The 26,011-nt window shown below is 39.7% G+C and overlaps 2 protein-coding genes across 2 annotated transcripts; one reads left to right on the top strand and one right to left on the bottom strand.

The window, feature by feature from the left end:
- Positions 1–237: 237 nt before the first annotated feature.
- LOC109208087 lies at positions 238–4,757 on the top strand. Its single transcript, XM_019371109.1, has 7 exons — positions 238–354; positions 587–716; positions 822–961; positions 1,013–1,176; positions 2,009–2,057; positions 3,981–4,112; positions 4,182–4,757. The coding sequence occupies exons 1-7, from the start codon at positions 238–240 to the stop codon at positions 4,755–4,757; spliced, it is 1,308 nt and encodes a 435-aa protein (XP_019226654.1).
- Positions 4,758–20,138: 15,381 nt separating this feature from the next.
- On the bottom strand, positions 20,139–24,221 carry LOC109208086 (pumilio homolog 5-like). The gene is made up of 5 exons (XM_019371108.1): positions 24,104–24,221; positions 23,792–23,847; positions 21,707–21,817; positions 20,574–20,593; positions 20,139–20,514 (listed from the first exon to the last, which is right to left on the bottom strand). The coding sequence occupies exons 1-5, from the start codon at positions 24,219–24,221 to the stop codon at positions 20,139–20,141; spliced, it is 681 nt and encodes a 226-aa protein (XP_019226653.1).
- Positions 24,222–26,011: the final 1,790 nt, after the last annotated feature.

Raw genomic sequence — 26,011 nt, 5'->3', positions numbered from 1 at the left:
CACCAGGCCGATGCAAGCCCATGTCTCGATATGTTTGTTTGATAACCAAGGCCGAACTTTGGGCAAGTAAAGGAGGACTGGAAGTGGGATAATAAAGAAGTAGTGATTCCTTCCTCCGATGAGGACATCACTACATATTAAGCGGGGGTACTTAAGCGTATATACCAACCTATTCACGATGGGCCCTGTAATTCCGGCTCAGGGTCCAATAGATCCAGTTATCCTCGAGTTTTGTCAATGATACCGAGTGACGTTTTGCCAGATTTACCCCTCATATTGGCGAATCGTTTACCTGATCAGGTTCTTTTCGAGCCAGGTCGAGGGGATGTCTTTTACCCTCGACCATATGATCAGGTTGTATAGCCCTCGACTTTATCGCGGCGGCTTTCTAAAATTACAACACCGATCCCTAAAATCTCTCTTCTGTAGCATCGACGAGGACAAAGACCGAGGGTGGATGAGTCGTTTTGTCTGAATCAGGACCTCTTACGTTATTCCTGTTGATTGGATGTCGTTTCCCGAGGAGTAGAACATGAAACGTAAGTACATAGCAGGTTTATATCCTGTTTCCTTTTCTTTTTCTCAGCTTCATCCTTTTTCTTGGTCTGACCCCTTTCCGATGGTGCAACCACTGCTTGGTTTCCTGGTTGAGTCTCGGATCTCGAAGGCTGGGTCCGAAAGCTGGCTTCCGCTTCCTCTTACTCGGAGCGTTGCTGGCGAGATTTGGCCAAGGGTCGATGTGAGGCAAAAACTCATGGTGAGCTCCCTTGTTTGTTTTCTTGTACTTCTCTTTATGGTATATCTACTTCGGTTTTGTATAGGTCTTGGAGACGCTGTTGCCATGCGTCCAGCTCCGGATGATGAAGAAGAAGTTCCGACGTCTCCTAAAGAAAGAAAGAGAAAAAGAGAGTCGCCTGCAAATCTCCCTAAGCCTAAGAAAAACGTGGCTCGAAGGTCCAAGGTCGATACGGCGGTCTAATCTACGGAAAAGGCCCAACGCATTCGGGATCAGGAGGAAGAAGAAGATGACGACTGCCTATTGGTAGCCCGTCAAAGAAACAATGCCGGTGCTTCGAAGTCTGTTGAGCCGGTGAAGGTCGGCGTGGCTCATTCCGGAGTCGAAGAAATCTCCGAGGGGAGTTCAAAAGGCACATCGCCTAGGAGGCCATTTGTAGGGTGAGGCCAAACGGTCCAACCCCGAGCCTTGTCAAAACAAAGAGAACTCCCCAAGTGTATCATTTGGGGTAATCAATGTAGATGATTCACCTCCTGGCCCCTAGTTCTCCGATGGGCAAATCCGAGACGCTCAGAATATGAGGTCATCTAGAGTGGAAGCAAGCCATGAAGGACATGACATCTTTCGAGAATGCCTTATGCTTAATACCTTTAATTTGATCGGTATCTATCTTAATTCGACCCTTTTTTCGAGTAGTTTTTTCTTCGGCAAATTGCCCGAGGCCTATGCTTTTTTGAATCCAATCGTAGATATTATGCAGTCATACCTCTGGTTTTTTTTCTCTTAGCCTTTGTTTGGCAAGCTGCTGTAAGTTTTCGATGAGATCCTTAATAATATCCTAGAAAATTCATGATTTATTCGAGAAAAATTCTAAAATACATAAAATCAGATAAGCTTTACCGTTTGAAACCTCGATTCAATTATTGAAATTCTTGGATAGTCACGAGAAATCCGGCTTAACTTATTTCCTTATTTTTTGACGCTTTCCTTTCCAGTGAAAGACCTTATTAGGCTCCTCACAATACCTAATTGTGTATATAAAAAAGTTTTGGTTAATGACAAACTCTTAGTAGAAAAGTATTTATGAAATTTCTTTTAGAGAAAGAGCTTAATTGCTTGGTGTCAAACCAGGATATGCGGTAGAAAAATGGATGATCTATTCTCTTTTTTTCAAAAAAATTATCTTGAATCCGGACGTAATCCTGGACGTGAAGAATAAAATTCAAAGGGGTTTTCCTTGCTTGATTTTCAAATTTTGAATTGATTTGATAGTTCAGATATTGTTATTCATGATATTGATCCGATTCAAGATCATCGAGAGGTAATATTCATTCATTGAATTTACAGGCCAAAGATTTATCATCTCTATGGGATTAAATCCCGAGTTATTGCGAAGTAAAAAACCGATGAGATTATGGAAGTAAATATTCTTGAATTTATTGCTATTGCACTATTTATTCTAGTTCCTACCACTTTTCTACTTATCATTTACGTAAAAACAGTCAGTCAAAACGATTAATTATTAACTAATTTGAATGAAACTTGACTTCTGAGTTCTTAGCCAAAATTGACGACTTTCGAGAGTCATTTATCCCCTTGACCTCTTCTCTCAAAAAAGACGTTATGCGGGCAAGTCGATCAAAGTCAGAGCGGGGAGGGAATGTTTATTTACAGTTGTTGTGGTACGATTTTCATTTCCTGTTCGGTCTTTCAATAAGTAGTCAGCTGCGGGCGTAGTCAGACTTAACATTGATTGAAGCAGCTGTTGGAGAGAAGGCACCAGTCAGACCTGCAAGCACCGGGTAGTATGCAGCGACAGTTTTCAATCATACAATGTGTACTATTAGTCATTGATAAAAGAGGAAGCTTCTGGGTTGTACCTGTACAACTAGGGATTGGGAGACATTGAATAGTAAACTAAACGAAGATGACGCTGTCCAATTGGCCAAACGGAAGATCGACATGAGAAGCCGATGTTCTTGGTACAGAATCCCATGCAGATTTCTTAACTGTTTTGTTAGGCATTGGCATGAGCAAGAAAGCAGACAAGAGGAGATCAGAAGAACGGGGCGATTCAAAGAAAAAAAGAAGTGAAATAAGCCTTAAAAGGCCAACCCCCGGGCAGAGTTGGGCCAAGACTAACTGCGGTTTAAAGTGGTTTACTATGTATATTTCAAGGGAAAGCAGGTATAGGCATAAGCTTATGGGACTAAGGCGCGCCACCTTAAGCGGAATGGAGCAAGGAATTATCCACTAAATGATAGAAAGGCTGCCTTCTCAAGGAGGAAGACTTCTTTCACGGTACAGGATCAGTCCCTTGTTCTCAGTGCAACGTGTGAAATGACTTAGTCAAGAGATCGATCTTAGGATACCGGCAAAGGAAGAAGGTGGATACTACTTTGATTCCGATTCGGGCGGAGGAAGACTGATTTAGAGGGGTTGGCATTCCCGTCCGCCCTTACACAGGGCCCCCAAGAAAAAGAAATATGGTACAGGTTGTGATCACACGCTGGACACAAATCCGTCATTCTTATGCTTCAGCTTAAACGGGACAAAAATTAATAACCCGAACAAGTCCAATGCAGTCCCTTTACTTGGCGAAGAGACTAATCCAATCATTAGACTCATGCTGAAATAAATAAAGAAAGAGAGTCGAAAAGCTAAATGTCTTCTTATTTTCATGCATAAAAAAATAATGCTGGCCCCCGACAAGAGGACAGCTAGCTTAGCTGGTTCTCTTAAATAGAAATATTTATACATTAATATTCCTACTAATAATTGAATATTTACCAGATATAATTTGATCATTATGAACAAATCCAAAATCTTTATAGATAAATCCAATCATTAATTCCCAACCTGTCTACCTTAATGGAAGAGATATAGGAACGAAGTCCGCGTATATAACATAAAAAATGGGTGAAACATAAACTGCTGAGCTTGATGCTTTCAGTCTCAATTCAAAGTTGTCCGCTACTACGTCAGACTCTGTATATGACAACCTCTCTGACAGACCCTCTTGTTGTCTCGTACTCTCCTTTTCATAAGTTGCCATTAGGACCCAGATGCTTCTTTCATTTTTGATGAGGCCCGTAGACTCTACAAACAAGTGAGTTTTCTGTTTGTGATGCCTACGCCTACGTTTTTGCTGTTTTGAATCCATCTTTCCTCCTTTTTTTATGAAGGCTGTGGTACTACACAAAAAGCATTTTCCAAGTCTCGAACTGATCTTGCTTGATGTGAGGCTGAGCTTAAAAGGATTTCGAAAGAGAGGGACGATCTTAAAACCCTCTATGTTAAGAAAGAGGTGGAGATCAGCGATCTTCGAGTTGAATTGATGCAGGCTTGCCAAGGACGGGCCAAGTATGTTGAGAAGGTAATATAGCCATTGAGGGCCTGTTATGAACTTGCTTGTTTTGACGTCTAATACCTTTAATTTTTGCAGTTTTATCAGAAGGCCGACTTGGTGGCGCAGCTTCAGGAGGAGCTTAAAATGAAAGAGGCCGAGTCCTTGGGGTGGAGGCAAATCATGGACAATCTCGCCTCTGAGAAAGAAACTCTTCGAGAAGAGTTGGCTTCCCTCGAACGTCAGTTTCAAAGTGTGAAGGAGGAGAGCCTAGCTCGAGGCCGTGATATCGAGGAGCTTAAAGCTAAATCTACTGCTGAGTTGGCTAAGGCCAGATCTGATGCTGATGCAATTATGTCTTCGTATCGAGCCGATGCTGAAGCGGCTTATGCTCGGGCAAAGGAGATCTCTTCTGCAGCAGAAGCTAAGTTATCGAATTCACTTGATCATGCTAGGCGTCAATATTGGAGGGTAACCCTTGAGGAGGTACATGCTCGTGGCTTCGATCTCTCAAACAATATCGAAAGGGCGAAGATTTTGGAAGAAGAGGCTGCCGCTCTGCTTTCCGATGATGATGATTTTGCCAGTGGCTCTGAGAGTGGAGAGGATGAAGATGAAGTTCCTGAGGATGAGGCCCTCGAGGACGCGGCTGCCGAAGATGTGTCTCCGAAGTAGTTTTAGATTTCCTAGATTTGTTTTTGTGCAAGTGTCCTTTATTTAAGTATTCCTTGTAATCATCCTTTGGAAATATACGAGGAACTTGTTATCTCATTTTTGACTTGTGCTGGATTTCATGTTGTCTTTATTTACGGAATAATTCTTTTGCATAACCTGAATGATTGGTCCGAGAATTGGCTCGGACTTGGGAATAAATCTTTAGGTCTTTATCGATAGGTACAATAATCCTCGAGCCAAATTTGAATCGATCCGATGTGAATTTTGAGATATCATGATCCTTGCACTCGGGTAGAGTGAGAACGGAGCCTCGTATAATATGTTGAGAAATCTACGCGGTATGCCTACTAGAAACATTAGTTAACTCCATATACTTTTAAAATATTTATTTTACCCTGTATACCTACTTTATAAAAGTTTATTTCATTTTAAAATTTTAATATCATTAAATGCCATTAAACAAATTCCACCTTTCAAGGAACTAGATTATCTCTAACTGATTCTCTATCTTCTATCTTCGGTCAAACAAAATCTTGGCATGCTGAACGTCCTTAGCCCAAAACAAACATTCAGAATTTTAAAAACCAAAACATCATTAATTTTAGTCACATTCTTTAGGATTTTTCATTAAAGGAAAAAAATATATATACAATTAATACACGACATCAGCTTGAGTTCGTTGGTTATTTTTGCTTCTTGACTAGGTAAGACGATTTGACCATGACTCCATGAGTCCAGTAGTCTTTTATTGAAAGTATCGTTGATCAACTAATTGATGAAGGAGTACTTTAGAACTGAGATTTAATTGCACTAATGCAGATTTATTATGGACAAGATAATACTTCTTCGCCATTTGTTCGTCCAATGGATTCCTCCATCCTTTTTATTCTTCTCTTCCATCATGTAATAAAAAGAATAACTAAAATAAAGTGAAAATATTCTAATTTGGAATACAATATTCAAATCAAAATACAATATTAGAATATAATATTCAGACCAACATATTACAATATTTTAATAAAAGTACAATATTCAAATAAAATATATTACAATATTCTAATTTGGAATATAGTATTCAAACAAAACATACCACAATATTTTAATTTGAAATTCAATATTAAAACATGCCTAATTGCAATATTCTAATGAAGAATATAATATTCAAACCAACGTACCATGATATTTCTAATGAAGAACACAATATTCAAACTAAACATACCATAATATTCTAATTTGAAATATATTATTCAAACGAAAGATTCCATAATATTCGAATTTGGAATATCGTATTCAAACTAAACATACATTCATTTTATTGGAATATTATTATATATATTTTATTTTTTATTGGAATACTAACATACTTTAATAGTATACAATGGCTAGTTAATTATTGTATAAATTTGTATTGTATAGAAGAAAATAAAGACTAAGTTTCCATAATAAAAAGTTTTATTTAATAAATAATCTTCTCTTATGTTGTTTAATTTTGGTCCAAGTTTTAAACGAATGGAGTATGATTAGTTGTCGCTATCCCATACTCCACCATGTTGAATCATGATTGGTATATCTTTCATTATAAATGATGAAGTTTTATTGAATTACATAAAACTTGTACACTAGAAAAAAAAAAAAAAGAAATATGGTGGAGAAGAGAAATAGGTTTTGATTAGGAGAGATGTGAATCTTAATAATATTCTTTACATACACGTGCAATAATCATGGCTACATTCAAGGGATATTATCCCCTAAAATATTGATAGTTAGGATTTTGTATATTAATAAATGGGTATACGCTGTAATTATGTAAGGATTTTCTGTGTAATTTTTATATTTAGGCATAGAGAGAAAAGAGTTTCTATAGATGGGTATACAGTGATTTTTACCCTAATATGTTTTTGGCCCTTAAGCCTTTCGAAGTTGGCCTTTAGGCTCTTATGCATCGGCACTTACGATCTTTAAGTTGGTCCTTGGGCTCTTATATATCGGCCCTTAGGCTCCTAGAATAGCTATATAATTTTTTCCTTATTTAGACTAAAAGACTTTGTGAAAATTTAAGGCTAAATACATACGTAGCTCCTTAAAGTTGCACCAAATTTCACTTAGACACCTCAACTAAAACGATTACATATTAGACACTTAAAGTATATAAACAATGTTCCTATTGAATACAAATTTGACATTTTCAGACCAATACAAGTGCGTGCATCTCACTTTCTGGGGACTCTTTCGACATGGCATGTCAAACCAATTAAAAAAATTACAAATCGGCAAAAAATAAGAGACATGTCAGAAATTAAAAAAAAAAAAAAAAAGGCCAACAAAAAAAAGATTTTTCCATAATTCTTCTTAGTCATCCTCTTCCTTAGGATACATACGGCATTCTCGTCAAACTCTTCTCTCCGATCGAAGACATCAAATTTATTTATTTTTGGTGTTAGCATTTTCTTAGAGAAACACTAAAATCCTTTAGAAAATAAAAATTATCGTTTTTCCCTTTTATTATCCCTTCTTCCCTGCATTTTTTGGATTGACTTGAAATTTTCTTCTCCATCTTTTATGGCAATTCAAGCTTCGTGTAGAACTTTGTCAATCTTTAGGTCTACTGTTATAATATTTCTGAACCAGAACCTCCTTCCCCTCCTCATATTCTTAAAGGGAAATTTAATATCTTTCGATCAAATTCCAGCAAAACTCGAAAATCAAATGAATCACAACTACAATAGTACCTCAACTACATTTTAAACAAATTAGTAAGAAATATTTTCCACCAAGAAGATCTGAAGCCAAACCCAAATACGGCTCGTCCTACCATGAATCCAACTGGTGTCTCCTGGCGAAGCTAGGTGGTGGGGACAACGAAAGGATACATTTTGAGTTTTAGATCAATGCCGAAAAAATATTTTAATAGCTTTGTTATTTTCATCCCAAAATAAGGTAGAAGGATTCATGATCATTGGCCATAATAAAAAGAGCTAGAGGAATCAAATTGCTCTTCTCCATTTTCTTGGACACTGTAATGGTTATATTGAAAATCAAGGAAGCACCTTTCTAATCTTTTCTTTCTTCAAGCAAGAGACAACTCTTCTTTCTGTAGGGAAATAACACCGAAAAACTAATAATAATAATAATACTGCAATAATACTATTTGTGAACGGATACAGAACTGGCTTGAGTCGTGCTAGGCACTGTCCTAAGAAACTATTTCAGCAATGTGAAATGTTTCCCCAGGATTAAACAAGCCTACCTCTATTAAGGAGGATACAGGAATCAGCAAAATAGTAAATTACAAACCAAGCTATTTTAAAAGAGGGAACAAAACAAAGTAGACAATATATGTTTTAAGGAGGAAGAAAAGAAACGAAAGAAGCAAAGTGAAGAATGTGCTGCTCCATGATGTCTACTTGTAGGCCTATTTATAGGCTAATTGAGGGGCTTAGGTCATGCCAAGTGTATGACACTTGTTTGTAACTTTGCATGCAATTTGCCACATGGTTAAATACTTGACACTTGTTTATGACTTTCCAGGCAAGTTGCCACATGGTTAAACACTTGTCCATTTTTTGGAAAATATTACAATAGTTCCCCCAAATATTTTCAAAAAATTCATACAAAGAAGAGTAAGATTTGCTGGATTTGTATGGTCCAAATGCAATAGGTTTGGTGTCTTTTGGACTATGAACCAAACTTAGATCAGTAAACTTTAACTCACAGAATTACTGGTGAAATATAATATTTCTACGAACCAATAGTTCTTATTGTAAGTCAGAGATTATATCAATCACATTTCGACCCCGGTAATTTTGCTGTTCAACGCGGTTTTGCGCCCAATAGGCCATGCGCGTGCCTGGTTATTCACGAGAGCTCTAGAGACTAGGCCAAAATCTCATAGGAGCGGCCCACTCCACTCTCATATAGGTGAATTCATCAAGTGTATACTGCTTTTAAGTACACCATCCATAAGGACTATGAATTTCATTAAGAGTTATAACTCAGCCTCTCAATTAGTAGCAGTTAAGCACTCTCTTTTAGTACTTCAGTGCCAATATCGACTTGTTATTATCTATTGAACCTACTTCATGGGATCTCCAATCACATAGGTTGGGTTACCATCTTTATTGACAACATGTCGGCCTTAACCCCATCTTTTTTGAGGTTTGAAGAATTAATTTTCTTCCCACGGGTTTAGTCAGAGGATCGGCCAAATTTATCTCTGACTTCACATAGTCAATGAAAATTATTCCATCTCTCAACAACTGTTTTATGACATCATGTCTCAATTTTATGTGTCTACTTTTACAATTATAAGATTTATTCTTTGCTATAGCTATTGCCGCTTGGCAATCACAGTGTATAGACACAGGAGGCAATACGTCCTTTATTGAAGGGATATTAGCTATGAAGTTTCTTAGCCACTCAGCCTCAGAACCAGCTAACTCCAGAGCTACAACTCTGATTCCATAGTCGATCTAGCAATGGATCGTTGTAGCTATTCCACGATATTCGACACCACCACCAAGGATGAATACATAACCACTAGTGAATTTTATCTCATCTGAATCAGAGATCCAGTTTGCATCACTGTGCCCTTCTAAATTAGAGGAAATTTCACTATAAACGGATACCATAATTCATGGTTCCTCTCAATTATTTCATTAGTCTATCTAATGCAGACCAATGCTCTCTGTTGGGATTATGAGTATATCTACTCAGTATACACACAGCATAGGCTATATCAGGCCTTGTAAAATTCATTAAATGCATCAGACTCCCAATAATTTGAGCATATTTAGACTGAGCAACTGGGTCGCCATTATTCTTTTTCAACTGAGAGTTAGCATCAAAAGGAGTGCTCACAGATGTGACATTAAAAAAAATTCAAACTTCTTAAGGAGTTTCTCAACATAATGTTCTTGAGACAACATTAGTCCATCTTCACTCCTTATAACTTTAACTCCCAATATTGCATTTACTTCACCCAGATCTTTCATATCAAAATTAGAAGACAAAAATAATTTAGTACTTTGCACAATATTTAAACTTGTACCAAATATAAGCATGTCATCAACATATAGACATATTATCACATAATCATTGTCTACCACTTTAGTATAAACACATTTATCCACCTCAACTGAAGAAAACTCGTCTCTCAGTAAGACTTGTTCAAATTTCTCATATCACTGCTTAGGAGTTTGTTTAAGGCCATAAAGAGATTTAATTAATTTACAAACTTTATTTTCTTGTACAGGAATGACACAGCCTTCAGGTTGAACCATATAAATTTCTTCTTCTAAATCACCATTCAAAAAAGCAGTTTTGACATCCATTTGGTGGATAAAAAGCTTACGGATTGAAGCTAAGGCAATTAAAACTCGAATAGAAGAAATTCTAGTCACTGGTCCAAATGTATCAAAATAATCTATATTTTNTTTTTGAGAAAATCCTTTTGCTACTAATCGAGCTTTATATTTATCTAAAGATCCATCTGGATTAAATTTTCTTTTGAAAATCCAGTTACAACCAATAGATTTTGCACCAGGAGGTAAGTCAGTTAAAATCCATGTATTATTTTTCATAATAGAATTAATTTCAACTTTTATTGCCTCTTTCCAATGTTTAGTATTTGAAGAAGATATAGCTTCAAAATAATTTGATGGTTTATTATCGACAAGAAAAGTTTGAAAATCATTTCCATATGAAAAATATTCTTTCCTAGGCCTTTTACTCCTTCTCAATTCCTCATTAGAGGTAATTTCACTATTTATTTTAACAGGTGTATGAGAAATTTTATCAGATAGTGGAAAAATATGTTCAAAGAATTCAGCATTCTTTGTCTCGATTATAGTATTGCAATCAAGCACATCTCTTTTTAAAACAAGAAATCTATATACAGCACTATGTTCTGCATATCCAATTAGCATGCAATTAGCAGTTTTAGAACCTATTTTTCTCTTTGTAGGTTCAAGCAAAAGAACTTTAGCAAGGCACCCCCACACTTTTAAATATTTCAAATTAGGTTTATAACCCTTTCACAATTCATATGGAGTTTTTCCAGTTCTTCTATGTGGTATTCTATTTTGTAAGTGACATGCAGATAAAATAGCTTCACCCCACAAATTATTAGGAGCATTATAACTAACTAACATAGAGTTCATCATCTCTTTCAATATTCTATTTTTTCTTTCAGCTACCCCATTTGGCTCAGGTGAATAAGGCGGAGTTACTTCATGAATAATTCCATTATTTTCACAAAAATCATTTAAAGATAAATATTCTCCACCTCTATCTGATTTAATTCTCTTGATTTTTCTACTAAGTTGATTTTCAACCTCAGTTTTATAAGAAACAAAAGCATTAAATGCATCATCTTTATTTCTAAGCAAATACAACTTAGTATATCTAGAAAAATCATCAATAAAAGTTACATAATATCTTTTACCACCTCTAGTCATAGTCTGCTTCAAGTCGCCTAAATCAGTGTGAATTAAAGATAACAATTCAGTTTCTCTATTTACGGAAAAACAGGTCTTTCTAGTACTTTTAGCTTCAGCACATATTTTACACTTGTTAATATTATTTGAGTCTAAACCAAATATTAATCCTAGCGACTGCATTTTCTTTATATACGCGACATTAACATGTCCTAGTCTAGCATGCCACAAAGAAATTGACTCAACCATATAAGAAGAAGAAGATTCATTTTCATTGCTAATATCAGAAATATTAAGCACAAATAAACCATAGTTACAATATCCATTGCCCACAAAAATATTATTTTTGGTCAATACGACCTCATTATTTTCAAATGAAACCTTCACTCCAGCTTTTTCTAATAACCCCACAGAAACCAAATTGGTTTGCATATTAGGAACATGCAATACATCACTCAATGCTAGAGTTTTACCAGATGTGAGTTTGAGAAGAATTTTTCCTTTCCCAAGAACACGAGTTGTTCTTGAGTCACCAAGATAAATAGTTTCTTCTCCTTCCTCAACTTGGGTGTAAGACAAAAATTCATTTTTGTTTGCACAAATGTGCCTAGTAGCACCAGAGTCTATCACCCAATCTCTCATACTGGTCACATTATTTATTTGGGAGATGACCGCAACAATTATATTATCCGCTTTAGTCTAATTAATGTTGACTTAGCGAGATTGTCATTTATCCCAACTCTACTATTGCATTGAGGTCCATTTTTTTAAGGTTTTAATATTAGCATTGGATATGTAACCATGTCTGTTCACATACCTGTGTTTGGACATTAGTGTAACGACCCGACCCGTCGTTACGGGAGTTACCGCCCCGTTTTCCCCGTTTTATGCTTCTATATGTTTCATTATATGTGTTTGGAGAATTTGAAGTAATTCGGATAGAGTTCGGTTGGAATTGAGACAATAAGTCTCTTTATGAGAAGGTTAGTTTGGAAAAGTCAACCGAATGTTGACTTATGAGTTAGAAGGCTCGGAATGGATTTCCGATGATTCGACTAGTTTCGAGGGATGATTTGTGACTTAGGAGCGCAATCGGAATTGAATTTGGAGGTCCGGTGTAGAATTAGGCTTGAATTGGCTAAGGTTGGATTTTGGCAAATTCCGGATGGTAGGTGAGATTTTGATCTGAGGGTTGGAATGGAATTCCGAAAGTTGCAGTAGCTCCGTTAGGTGATTTTGGATATGCGTGCAAAGTTTCAGATCATTCGGAGGTGTTTAGGTCGGGTTTTAGATCAAATGCAAGTTTCGGAAGTTTTAGTTTAACTTAGGCTTGAATCCGTGGTAATTCGATGATTTTGGTGTTTATGATAGTGTTTTTATGTTACGAGCAAGTTTGAATGAAGTAATAGAACATATCTGTGCATTTGGTTGAGGTCCCGAGGGCCTCGGGGTGAATTCGGGTGGTTAAACGAGAGTTTTGAGGTGTAATTGCAGGTCTGATTTTGCTGTCATCTGGAGTTTCCGCTTCTGCGGAAATGGACCGCAGAAGCGGTACCGCAGAAGCGGGTACTTGGTCGCAGAAGCGGTCGTTGGCCGGCTAGGGAAATTCCGCAGAAGCGGAAGGTGGCTCGCACCAGCGGGTCCGCATAAGCGGACAAGGTGCCGCAGAAGCGGTCTTTGGAGGAACCGCAGAAGCGGACTTCGCGTCGCATAAGCGAAGTCCGGGCTTCTAAGTGAAAATCGCTTAAGCGGAAATGTGGCCATAGAAGCGGTCCCGCATAAGCGAAAGCGGGACCGCAGAAGCGAAAATTGCTGGGCTACAGAAGGGTTTTAAAATAATATTTCATCCGCGACCCTTTCTTATTTTTCCTCCATTGTTGACGTTCTTAAGAGCTTTGAACAAGGAAATTCGAGGGTTTTGACTGAGAATCACTTGGAGGTAAGTTCTTTGGCCTAAATATTCGAATTTATGGTAGAAATTACATGTAAACTGTAGAAAATTCATCAAAAACGGGTCAAGCTAGGGCTTGGAAAGCTGTGATGTAAAAATGGAATTTGGAGGGTCAAACGAGCTCCGATTTTGGTAAACTTTATATGCACGGACTCGTGGAGAGAAGAGGAATCTGTTGGTGTGATTTTCGGAATTTTTGGCTATTCCGGGTATTTCAAGGATCGAGTGGCGTGGCGTGACTGACTATGTACCCGACAGGGTGATTTCCTTCCTAAAAGCCCAACGGATGGTTTGTCGTACTTGGCTTTCGTTAGAGATGATGGAGCTGAGACTCCTAGTCTTGATTCGGTTCCCGTTGTGAGGGATTTCCCTGATGTGTTTCCAGCGGACCTGCCGGGCATGCCGCCGGACAGGGACATTGATTTCGGTATTGATCTGGTGCTGGGCACTCAGCCTATCTCTATCCCTCCCTATCGTATGGCACCAACGGAGTTAAAAGAGTTGAAGGAACAACTTCAGGAACTCCTAGATAAAGGGTTCATTCGCCCGAGTGTGTCACCTTGGGGTGCACCAGTGTTATTTGTAAAGAAGAAGGATGGCACAATGAGAATGTGCATTGATTACAGACAGCTAAACAAGGTGACAGTGAAGAACAAGTACCCACTACCCCGTATTGAGGATTTGTTTGATCAGCTTCAGGGAGCAAGGGTATTCTCTAAGGTTGACCTTCGATCGGGCTATCACCAGCTGAAGATTAGGGATTCAGACATTATGAAAACGGCTTTTAGGACGAGATATGGGCACTACGAATTTCTAGTGATGTCCTTCGGGCTGACTAATGCCCCAGCCGCATTCATGCACTTGATGAATTGTGTATTTCGGCCGTATCTGGATTCTTTTGTGATCGTGTTTACTGACGATATTCTGGTATACTCGCGTAGCCAGGAGGAGCACGCGCAGCACCTGAGGGTGGTATTACAGAGATTGAGAGAGGAGAAGCTTTATGCGAAGTTCTCTAAGTGTGAGTTCTGGCTTAGTACTGTGACTTTTCTAGGACACGTGGTGTCCAGTGATGGTATTCAGGTTGACCCAAAGAAGATCGAGGCGGTGCGGAGTTGGCCCAGACCGTCCTCAGCTACTGAGATCCGGAGTTTCCTCGGTTTGGCGGGTTATTACCGCAGGTTCGTTCAGGGCTTTTCATCTATTGCTTCGCCTTTGACGAAGTTGACACAGAAGAATGCTCCATTTGTGTGGTCGGCTGAATGCGAGGAGAGCTTCCAGAAGCTCAAGTCGGCCTTGACCACAGCTCCGGTACTGGTATTGCCATCAGCTTCAGGTTCTTACACGGTGTATTGTGATGCTTCGAGAGTTGGGATCGGTTGTGTATTGATACAGGAGGGTAGAGTTATTGCGTATGCTTCTCGTCAGTTAAAGCCCCATGAAAAGAACTACCCTGTTCATGACTTAGAGTTGGCTGCTATCGTTCATGCCTTGAAGATTTGGAGGCATTATCTATATGGCGTATCTTGTGAGGTATATACGGACCATCGCAGTCTTCAGCACTTGTTTAAGCAGAAGGATATTAATTTGAGGCAGCGGAGATGGCTTGAGTTACTCAAGGATTATGATATTACCATCCTGTATCATCCCGGGAAGGCCAATGTAGTGGCCGATGCTTTAAGCCGGAAGTCCATTAGTATGGGTAGTTTGGCGTATATTCCAGTTGGGGAGAGGCCCCTTGCACTTGATGTTCAGGCTTTGGCCAATCAGATGGTGAGGTTAGATATTTCCGAGCCCAGTCGGGTGTTGGCTTGTATGGTTTCCCGATCTTCTTTGTACGATCGCATCAGAGAGCGCCAGTATGATGACCCGCATTTGCTTGTCCTGAAGGACAGGGTCCAGCATGATGATGCCAGAGATGTGACCATTGGAGATGATGGTGTGTTGCGGATGCAGGGCCGGATTTGCGTGCCCAATGTGGATGGGCTCCGGGAGTTGATATTAGAGGAGGCCCACAGCTCGCGGTATTCGATTCATCCGGGTGCCGCGAAGATGTACCAGGATTTGAGACAGCATTACTGGTGGAGAAGGATGAAAAAGGATATTGTGAATTATGTGGCTCGATGTCTCAACTGTCAGCAGGTCAAATATGAACACCAGAGACCCGGCGGTGTACTCCAGCGGATGGATATTCCGGAGTGGAAATGGGAGAATATTACTATGGATTTTGTGAGTGGTCTTCCTCGTACCTCGAAGAAGTTTGATTCGATTTGGGTGATTGTGGATAGGCTGACCAAGTCCGCACACTTCATTCCTGTATGCACTACCTATTCTTCGGAGCGGTTAGCAGAGATTTTCATCCGAGAGATTGTGCGGTTGCATGGGGTCCCAGTTTCTATTATATCAGATAGAGGTACCCAGTTTACTTCTCAGTTCTGGAGAACATTTCAGCGAGAGTTGGGTTCACAGGTAGAGTTGAGCACAGCATTTCATCCTCAGACGGACGGACAGTCCGAGCGTACTATCCAGATATTGGAGGACATGTTGCGTGCCTGTGTTATTGATTTTGGAGGTTCTTGGGCTGAATTCTTGCCACTTGCAGAGTTTGCTTATAACAACATCTATCAATCCAGCATTCAGATGGCGCCGTATGAAGCCCTATATGGGAGACGGTGTAGATCTCCGGTTGGTTGGTTTGAGCCCAGCGAGGCTAGATTATTGGGGACAGAGTTAGTGCAGGATGCCTTAGAGAAGGTAAAAGTGATCCAGGAGAGACTTCGTACAGCTCAGTCGCGCCAGAAGAGCTATGCGGACCGGAAGGTTCGAGATGTATCTTATGCAGTAGGCGAGAAGGTCTTGTTGAAGGTTTCGCCTATGAAAGGCGTTATGAGGTTTGGAAAGAAAGGGAAGCTGAGTCCAGGGTTCATTGGACCTTTTGAGATACTTAGGAGGATTGGGGAGGTGGCCTATATGCTTGCTTTGCCACCTAGCTTGTCGGGAGTTCATCCGGTGTTCCATGTTTCTATGCTCCGGAAGTATGTTGGGGACCCATCTCATGTATTAGACTTCAGCACGATCCAGTTGGATGAGGACTTGACCTATGATGTGGAGCCGGTGGCTATTTTGGGTCGTCAGGTTTGAAAGTTGAGATCTAAGGACATAGCTTCGGTGAAGGTGCAGTGGAGAGGTCGGCCTGTGGAGGAATCCACTTGGGAGACCGAGCAGGAGATGCGGAGCAGATATACTCACTTGTTTGAGACTCCAGGTATGTTTCTTGACCCGCTCGAGGACGAGCGTTTGTTTAAGTTGGGGAGGATGTAACGATCCGACCCGTCGTTACGGGAGTTACCGCCCCGTTTTCCCCATTTTATGATTCTATATGTTTCATTATATGTGTTTGGAGAATTTGAAGTAATTCGGATAGAGTTCGGTTGGAAATGAGACAATAAGTCTCTTTATGAGAAGTTAGTTTGGAAAAGTCAACCGAATGTTGACTTATGAGTTAGAAGGCTCGGAATGGATTTCCGATGATTCGACTAGTTTCGGGGGATAATTTGTGACTTAGGAGCGCAATCAGAATTGAATTTGAAGGTCCGGTGTAGAATCAGGCTTGAATTGGCTAAGGTTGGATTTTGGCAAATTCCGGATGGTAGGTGAGATTTTGATCCGAGGGTCGGAATGGAATTCCGAAAGTTGCAGTAGCTCCGTTAGGTGATTTTGGATATACGTGCAAAGTTTCAGATCATTCGGAGGTGTTTAGGTCGGGTTTTAGATCAAATGCAAGTTCGGAAGTTTTAGTTTAACTTAGGCTTGAATCCGTGGTAATTCGATGATTTTGGTGTTTATGATAGTGTTTTTATGTTACGAGCAAGTTTGAATGAAGTAATAGAACATATCTGTGCATTTGGTTGAGGTCCCGAGGGCCTCGGGGTGAATTCGGGTGGTTAAACGAGAGTTTTGAGGTGTAATTGCAGGTCTGATTTTGCTGTCATCTGGAGTTTCCGCTTCTGCGGAAATGGACCGCAGAAGCGGTACCGCAGAAGCGGGTACTTGGTCGCAGAAGCGGTCGTTGTCCGGCTAGGGAAATTCCGCAGAAGCGGAAGGTGGCTCGCACCAGCGGGTCCGCATAAGCGGACAAGGTGCCGCAGAAGCGGTCTTTGGAGGAACCGCAGAAGCGGACTTCGCGTCGCATAAGCAAAGCCCGGGCTTCTAAGTGAAAACCGCTTAAGCGGAAATGTGGCCGCAGAAGCGGTCCCGCATAAGCGAAAGCGGGACCGCAGAAGCGAAAATTGCTGGGCGACAGAAGGGTTTTAAAATAATATTTCATCCGCGACCCTTTCATATTTTTCCTCCATTGTTGACGTTCTTAAGAGCTTTGAACAAGGAAATTCGAGGGTTTTGACTGAGAATCACTTGGAGGTAAGTTCTTTGGCCTAAATATTCGAATTTATGGTAGAAATTACATGTAAACTGTAGAAAATTCATCAAAAACGGGTCAAGCTAGGGCTTGGAAAGCTGTGATGTAAAAATGGAATTTGGAGGGTCAAACGAGCTCCGATTTTGGTAAACTTTATATGCACGGACTCGTGGCGAGACGAGGAATCTGTTGGTGTGATTTTCGAAATTTTTCGAGAAGTGGGCTCGGGGCTCGGGTTTTACCAACTTCGTGAATTTTAGTACTTTTCGAGTATTTTTGATTGGGTGATGTTTCTTTAACCCATATTTATGTATTCGTTGTGATTTTGACTAGATTAGACGCGCGAGGAGGTCGATACGAAAGGAAAAGGCATTGCGGACCATTCTACGGCCGGTTAGAGGTGAGTAGTTGGTGTATACGATGGCCTGAGGGTTTGAAACCCCGGCTTATCACATTGTGACGCTATTGTAGGGCGTGACTCGCACCCCATGGCAGGTGCGGGATTAGTTATGACTGGGGATTGAGACTTAGTCCATCCCGAACAAGAATATTTCTATATTGGCGACTAATACGCACCCTGTATTGAATATATCTTGGCTTATTGCCGTGTTTGGGGCCTTGTGCCGATCTGTAGCATCCTTAGAGGATAATTGTTATTGTGATAGCATGCTTTGCATAATCATTGATCTCAGTCCTGTGTTAATCATTGTTATGAAACGCTAAGTCACTTTTCTTGAAGTTAAATATCTAAAGTATATTCTCCTTAATAAATTGGAAATTGGGAAAATAATTGAATCTGTTACGTGACTCATATGCATATTGTGGACTGAGTATGGATCGGGCTGCACGCCGCAGCGAATGATATGATTATATTGCGCTTGGACTGAAGGAGCCCCTCCGGAGTCTATACACACCCCCAGTGAGCGCCGTCGACGTTAAATGGATCGGGCTACGCGCCGTAGCGGTCATGTGCATTGTATTGCATCTTTACATTATACTTGACTGATATATTTGGAGTTGTTTTGCTGTTAGTTCGTAGTTAGGTGTTGGACTGTTAGTTATAGCTTTACTTTGTGGCATTTCGTGGATTTCTTATCTTCAGACATTTTATATGCTTATTACTCACTGAGTTGGTAGTACTCACCCCTACTCCCTGCACCTTGTGTGCAGATTCAGGTACACCGGAGGCTTAGCTGAGCAGTCCTTGTTTCCCAAAGCTTATCAGAGTTGTTGAGGTAGCTGCTTGACGTTCGCAGGACCTGACTACTCTTCCTATTTCAGTTTTATTTATATATACATTTCCAGATTTGAGCATTTCCGTTCAAATATTGTTATTCAGATTGTTTTAGAGGCTCTAGACTCGTGACCCCAAGTCTTTGGGAGTGTTTTATCAGTTTTCGTGTTTTTCTCAGTATTATTCTATTATAAATATTGGATTATTATTCCAAAACCATTATAATCTCTTTAGATTGTCGGTTTGAGGTTTACGGTTGATTTGAGAACGATTGTGGTCAGGCTTGCCTAGCAATATTATTGGGCGCCATCACGACCGGGTTTTTGGGGTCGTGACAATTAGTGTCTGCCAAAGTTGTGGATGCAATAACGTATTTGCAACACCATGGATATCTGGCAGGACAGCTGGAACAGTAGCAGTAGAGACAACACCAAAATTGGTAGCACCATCAAAAAGTTCCGTAGTAGTATTACTTGCCATAGTTTCTTAGATTGTAGGGAAATGACACCGAAAAGCTAATAATAATAATACTGCAATAATATTATTTGTGAACGGATACACGGACTGGCTTGAGTCGTGCTAGGCACTGTCCTAAGAAACTATTTCAGCAATGTGAAATGTTTCCCCAGGATTAAACAAGCCTACCTCTATTAAGGAGGATACAGGAATCAGCAAAATAGTAAATTACAAACTCAGCTATTTTAAAAGAGGGAACAAAATAAAGTAGACTATAAATGTTTTAAGGAGGAAGAAAAGAAACGAAAGAAGCAAAGTGAAGAATGTGCTACTCCATGATGTCTACTTGTAGGCCGATTTAAAGGCTAATTGAGGGGCTTAGGTCATGCCAAGTGTATGACACTTGTTTGTAACTTTGCATGCAATTTGCCACATGGTTAAACACTTGATACTTGTTTATGACTTTCCATGCAAGTTGCCACATGGTTAAACACTTGTTCATTTTTTGGAAAATATTACAACACTTTCTCTATTATTTCTATTCGTTGTCTATTTCTCTATTAGTTCTCTCTGAAGTAGTAGAGTGGTCATGAAAGGAAGAAGATGATAGCTGGGTTTTGTTGAAGAATAACTAGGAGAAGAGAGAAAAAGATTCAGTGATTCACGCGCCTAGATCAAAGTGAGAATCATTCCTTGTGTCACATATGCATGAGGTGTTCAATAGCAACATTGTTTATATTTTTTTTTTTTTTTTGGGTAGAATGTGCAAACATGTATTCATAGATCAGAACACTAAAATTCTTCAAAACATGTCATAGATAATCAAACACAACAGCTGCATCAAATAATAACAACTTGCAACTGTGCAAATAAAGCAGACACTTAAACTCTACACACCTTCATCAGAGAGCTGTTCAAATCGAGCCACTATGTGTTTTCCGTAGGTGTATTTCTTCAAAGCACGAAGATGAACTCTGATTCGACTGAGCAGAATGTCCCGATGCTTATCGTTGCTAATCTCAAGAATCTTCTGGACCACATAATTCGCAAATTGGTCCTTCATCATCGACAGCAAATTGTCATTTGCTTCTGAATCTGCAAGTATCTCCTCAATCAAAAGCTCCCTCTCAGCAGAATCACCATATTCCAGACATTTTTCAACAACATTTGAGGCATATTTGTGTTGACTTAATTGTACAACATTTACTGTCAACTTTTCAATAATTCGACTTCTTTCATGCGGTTTTCCCCTCTCCAAACACATGCTGCAACGACAAATTGAGTTTCACACAACAATTGCACAAAATTCTTATGATAATACTACATGCTCCCCTCAGTCCATCCCTGTCCCAAAAACAAATTATTTCTAGCACATCGTTTAGAGTCATTTATTTTTCGGTCTTCCCTTTTTTTTAGGTAGGGGGGAAGGAGGGGACAATTGGGTCATGGGTGCATGCACACAACAATAGTAGGCAACAATAGTAGCACAGACACCCAAGAAAACCAAGGGGAAGGATGATTTTATATTTTAGTTCTTATCAAATGACATTGATGTCTAATTGATAGGAACATGTTAGTCAATAAAATCAATGGCCCAAAGCCAAAATTCTAAAAGATATTACAAACATTTAATAGAATTTATGTATATTTTTATTTATAGTTTACTCTTCAAACTTTTTGAGAAATAGAAACGGTTCATTCAAATATATTGAGTTAAATTTGAAAAATGAGATTGCAATAATGAGAAAAAAGAGAATAGATTGAATGCACGCGAAGAAGGAAAAACTAGAACCAACAAGGTAGGCATTAATCGACTTTTCTACCCTACAATTTTAATTACAATTAATTATCAACAAACTTCAGTATTTTTTTGTATTCATTATTTGATCATTTTATTTAATACAAAATTATTTGCCACAAGAAAACTCCATCTTTGTTTAAAGGTCACAATTAAATGCTAACAATTTCATTATTTTCTTGTGTTCATTAATTGACCTTTTCAATTAAACAAAATGACTTCATTATTTCATTGCATTATCATGATATTACGATGTAACAAATATACTTTGCAAGAATTAAGTTATTATTTCAATTTTTCAAGTTTCCAACTATAGAAGTTTGTGTAATATTTTAGAATTTTGAATTAACTATTAAAATCTCCATATTTGTCAATAATGTTTTTGATAACAAGAACTAAGGTAGTGTATTGATACAAATGACTTTAGTGATCTCTCCTTTTAGCCAGCCATAAATAGAAAAGAATTTACAAAACACCTTAAATAAGCCAGTATAAGATGATAATGCCCTTAGTCACAACATGCAAATTAACCTTTCTTTTGGTTTCTGTGCTTTTTGTTAGGGTTGGAAAATAAATAGTTGCATATAAAGAACATGAAGTTACGGAACTTGAGGATGAGAAAAAAAATTATTGCATATCACCTGGAAAAAGATACAAACCTGGGTGACATAGTTCCCATTCTGATCTTGAGCAAGAGCATAAGCAGAATCAAAGATTTCATGCACTATACACTGACTTTGAGGATTTTCTGAATAACGTTCCAATACTCTCTGGATTACACAGCAACCATAGGGATGAGTAGACAATATAGCTACTTGGCTTTGGAATGAGGAGATAATAAGACTAATTTTTTCGGTAGGTATGCACTCAATGCATTTTTGGATTACATGGTTCCATTTTGATCTCGCACACACCTCAGTACATGCCCATTGAGTTCATGGACAAGTTCTATTTTCTTATTAAGATCGATAACTTCTAGGGCCTTTTGAATAACACGACAGCCATACATTTGCAAACTTAAAGGCAACATATGTCCTTTTAATTGACATGCCAACATCTTTCATTGCTCAACTTCCATGCTCAAAGAACTTTTGAAGGACATAATTCCTAAACACATCTGTCATTAGTTTTGAAGCATGTGGAAGAATTTCTTTGAAAACAGATGCCTTCTCTTCAATACTACAATTTTCCAATTTCTGCAGTATAAACCGACTCCCATGCTGATCAACACTGAATTCAATTACACGACCTTTAAGTGTCTAATAGGTAACAATTCTAATTGAAGTGTCTAAGTAAAATTTCCTAACAACTTTAAGGGGCTACGTATGTATTTGGCCAAAATTTAATTATGCCTTAGCATGTGTTTTTTGTACCCGTAGGTTTTTTCGAAGGTTAGATATCAGAACCTTATTGGTAATATATTTGTGTAAACATAATTGAATACCTCTTGAGGTATTTCCGAAGGCCGATGTTATCAAAGCCCTTGGATTTTTTGAGGGCTAAATTTATCGAGGTCCTTAGATTTTTCGGGGGCTGAATTTATCGAAGCCCTTCATATTTTGATTTTACCGAGGATAGCCTGATTTAACCGATTTTTTGATTTTTGAAGGCCTAAAATTTATAGCGGAAGTCGGACATCTCTGAGCTGCATTATTTTGGCCGTAGCCTTTATATGACAGTAGTTTTTAGTATGACCATAGCCTTCGGGTATGTCATTTGGACTTGTTTCCCGATAACTTTCCGAACTTGTTCGAAAAGTTAGCCCCCGGGTACATTGACCTTGGCCTTTATTTCGAGGGGGTGCCTCTTTGAGGTCTCATAAGTCCGAGTTTTCGATGATTCGGATATACTGACTGTCGATGACAGTCCTCGAGTGTTCGAGGGTGCTTTTATGCTTTGGATCTTGAGCCGTTGTCCGTAGGACTATGAGTGTATAGTTCATGTAACAGTGGACTTCTTTGAGGCACAAAGTGTTTATGATATTAACAGAACGCTTCTTCAAATAATTGATACATGCGTATATGCTTTGCTTGTCGGGGCTTGATTGCTATATGGACACGGTTCATCTGACCGTTTGGCCCATTACAAAGTTTTCCTATCGAGGTCCTCTTAGGCGTGAAGTATTTTCCTTGAAAATATAATCTCCGAGTGTGATGCCCCCCAGTATTCGAGGTTGATTAAAAAGAAACTTTGGATACTATTGAGTTCTCCTTAGGTAGCACATAGTTGTTGGTTCGTTAAAAACCTTGCTGGTAAAACCCATTTGGACAAAATCTTAGCCAAGGGAAAAAGAATGCAACAAATGCTTTAAAACCTAAGGTCTTCGTGTAAAAAGGGTGTCTTCGAGATCGCGCGCCTTTGAGAGCTTCAATTGTGCCGAGCTTGTAAGATCCTCTACCAACAACTCAGGGCTCGATACGGTCTTATCTTGTGATCGTGATATCTTTGAAGCCTCGACATGATCGGGGATGATTTTGATACTCCGATTCGACACCATGAGGTAGAGAAACTTACCCGAGCCGACTTCGAAGGCACATTTTTCTGGGTTGAGCTTCGTGTCGCATTGCTTCAAAACGTTGACTGTTTCCTGCAAATGAATAAAAATGGTCCTCTACGCACAGGGACTTAACAAGTCATATCATTAACATCGGTTTTTGTTGTTTTACCTATTTGTTCTTCGAACATCCTGTCAGCTGGACGTTGGTACATAGCTTTTTGGTCTGAAGCCTCCTTTTTTGCATTACTGGTTTAAACCTGGGATCGATGCTCAGCTTGTGTGTGGTGATTTCCGGCGGAATCCCTGTCATATCCAAATGGGACCGAGCAATGCAATTCATATTGTCAATAAGAAACTAAATGAGTTTTTCCCTGAGTTCGGGAATTAATCCCGATCCCAGGTGTACCTTTCTCTTGATCGGTTGACTTAATAGCATCGAACTCCAAGGGAACAATGAAGGTTCGGAGAGCAAAGAAGTTTCTTTCTTCGCCTTCGGTTACCTGTTACTCCGCTTTCGTCGAGGCTTGGAGCTGTGATTGCTACTTGGCCGCCTGTTTACCTTTGGAGCTCGATTTATCCGAGGCCAAGGGCTCTGGTATCGACATTACTTCCTCGGTTGCAAACATTTCTTTTGCAGCATGTTGTTCTCTGTGAACCGTTTTCACCTCTTCCTCCATCAGGAATTTCATCATCTGGTGGAGAGTTGAAGGCACTGCCCTTATGTTGTGAATCCATGGTCTCCCGAGGAGTGCGTTATACCTCATGTCACCTTCGATGATATGGAACCTGGTGTCTTGTATGGTTCTGACTACGTTTATTGGCAAGACAATCTCTCCTTTGGTTGTTTCGCTTGCCATGTTGAAGCCATTCAGAACTTGGGTTGCAGGTACGATATGATCTTGCAGGCCAAGTTGTTCCACGACCCTCGATCTGATTATGTTCGCCGAGCTACCTGGATCCACTAAAACACGCTTAACTTAAATTTTATTTAAAAGGATAGAGATTACCAGGGCATCGTTATGAGGCTGGGATACGTCCTCTTCTTTCTCGTCGCAGAATGATAGGGCATCCTCAAGCGCATAGCTCCGAGTCCGTTTCTCTCTTGTGATTGATATTTTGGTGAGCTTGAATATAGGTCGTTGAGGGACATCGACTCCGACAATGATCATGTGGATTACGTGTTGTGGTTCTTCTTTCTCATTTTTCCTTGCGTCTCTCTCCCTGAAGTGATTCTTAGCTCGATCACTTAGAAATTCTCGAAGGTGGCCTTCTTTGAACAATCGATCCACCTCTTCCCTTAGTTGCCGGCAATCGTCTGTTCTATGGCCATGTGTACCATGATATTTGCACATCAGGCTCGGGTTTCTTTAGGAAGGATCGGTTTGCATGGGCTTGGTCCACTTGGTGTATTTGATTTTTCCAATAGCCAACACAATTCCTGATGCATCCACGCTAAAGTTGTACTCCGATAACCGTGGTGACTCTGTGGGATCGGCATGCTTATCGAACTCGTTTTTGCCCATGAGTCCCCCAGAGCTTCGGCCACGATCATTTCTCCGATCGTTCTAGGGAGTATTTCGACCTGAACCTTGGTTCCTTCGATCGATATATGGTTGATACCTTTCCTTGTTCGATCTTGATTCCCTGTTCGTATCCCTCGGGGGCTTGGCCATAAACCTGTTAGGATGAACCGAACCCGATGGGGCTCCTATTTGGTCGTCCTCAACCTTGATTTTTGATTGGTAATGGTTATGCACATCCGACCATGTCACAGCTGGATATTCGATCAAGTTCTGCTTTAGTTGGCGAGAAGTAATCGAGCTTCGCTCGTTCAAACCTAGCATAAAGGCTTGTACTGCCAAGTCGTCGGAGACCGGTGGTAGTTCCATTCTTTCAATCTGAAACCTTGACATGAACTCCCTTAGCATTTCGTCGTTCCTTTGTTTTATTTTGAAGACATCTGATTTCCTCGTGTCCACCTTTATGGCCCCGGCGTGGGCTTTAACAAAGGCATATTCTAACTTAGCAAATGAATCAATAGAGTTAGGAGCTAGGTTGTGGTACCAAATCATTGCTCCTTTTGAGAGTGTTTCCCCGAACTTTTTCAACAGCACTGACTCGATTTCATCATCATTCAGATCATTCCCTTTGATTCCACAAGTGTACGAAGTGATATGCTCGTTGGGGTCGGTTGTCCCGTTATACTTGGGTATGTCGGGCATGCGAAATTTCTTTGGGATGGGCATCGGTGCGGCGCTTTGAGGGAACTGTTTTTGTATGAACTTCTTAGCATCTAGACCTTTCAAAACAGGAGGTGCCCCCGGTATCTGGTCTACATGGAAGTTATAAGTCTCCACCTTCTTATCATTGTCTTCAATTTTCTTTTCTCCGGACTCGATCCTCTTAGTGAGCTCTTCGAGCACTTCCATAATTGTGGGGTCAGTCCCCGATCCATTTTCATTAGACC

This window comes from Nicotiana attenuata, unplaced genomic scaffold (genome assembly GCF_001879085.1).
Source record: "Nicotiana attenuata strain UT unplaced genomic scaffold, NIATTr2, whole genome shotgun sequence".
NCBI lineage: Eukaryota > Viridiplantae > Streptophyta > Magnoliopsida > Solanales > Solanaceae > Nicotiana > Nicotiana attenuata.
Note: the sequence above shows the minus strand (reverse complement) of the source record. Positions and strands in the feature narration are given on the sequence as shown.

Coding starts and splice junctions, on each gene's coding strand:
- LOC109208087 (XM_019371109.1), top strand. CDS start 238: ATGATACCGAGTGACGTTTTGCCAGATTTACCCCTCATATTGGCGAAT. Junction 717..821: donor TCTTACTCGGAGCGTTGCTG/GCGAGATTTGGC, acceptor GGTTTTGTATAG/GTCTTGGAGACGCTGTTGCC. Junction 4,113..4,181: donor GGGCCAAGTATGTTGAGAAG/GTAATATAGCCA, acceptor TAATTTTTGCAG/TTTTATCAGAAGGCCGACTT.
- LOC109208086 (XM_019371108.1), bottom strand. CDS start 24,221: ATGGAGGAAGAGGTGAAAACGGTTCACAGAGAACAACATGCTGCAAAA. Junction 23,848..24,103: donor GGATAAATCGAGCTCCAAAG/GTAAACAGGCGG, acceptor TGGATATGACAG/GGATTCCGCCGGAAATCACC. Junction 20,594..21,706: donor ATGGGAACTATGTCACCCAG/GTTTGTATCTTT, acceptor TTTTTGGGACAG/GGATGGACTGAGGGGAGCAT.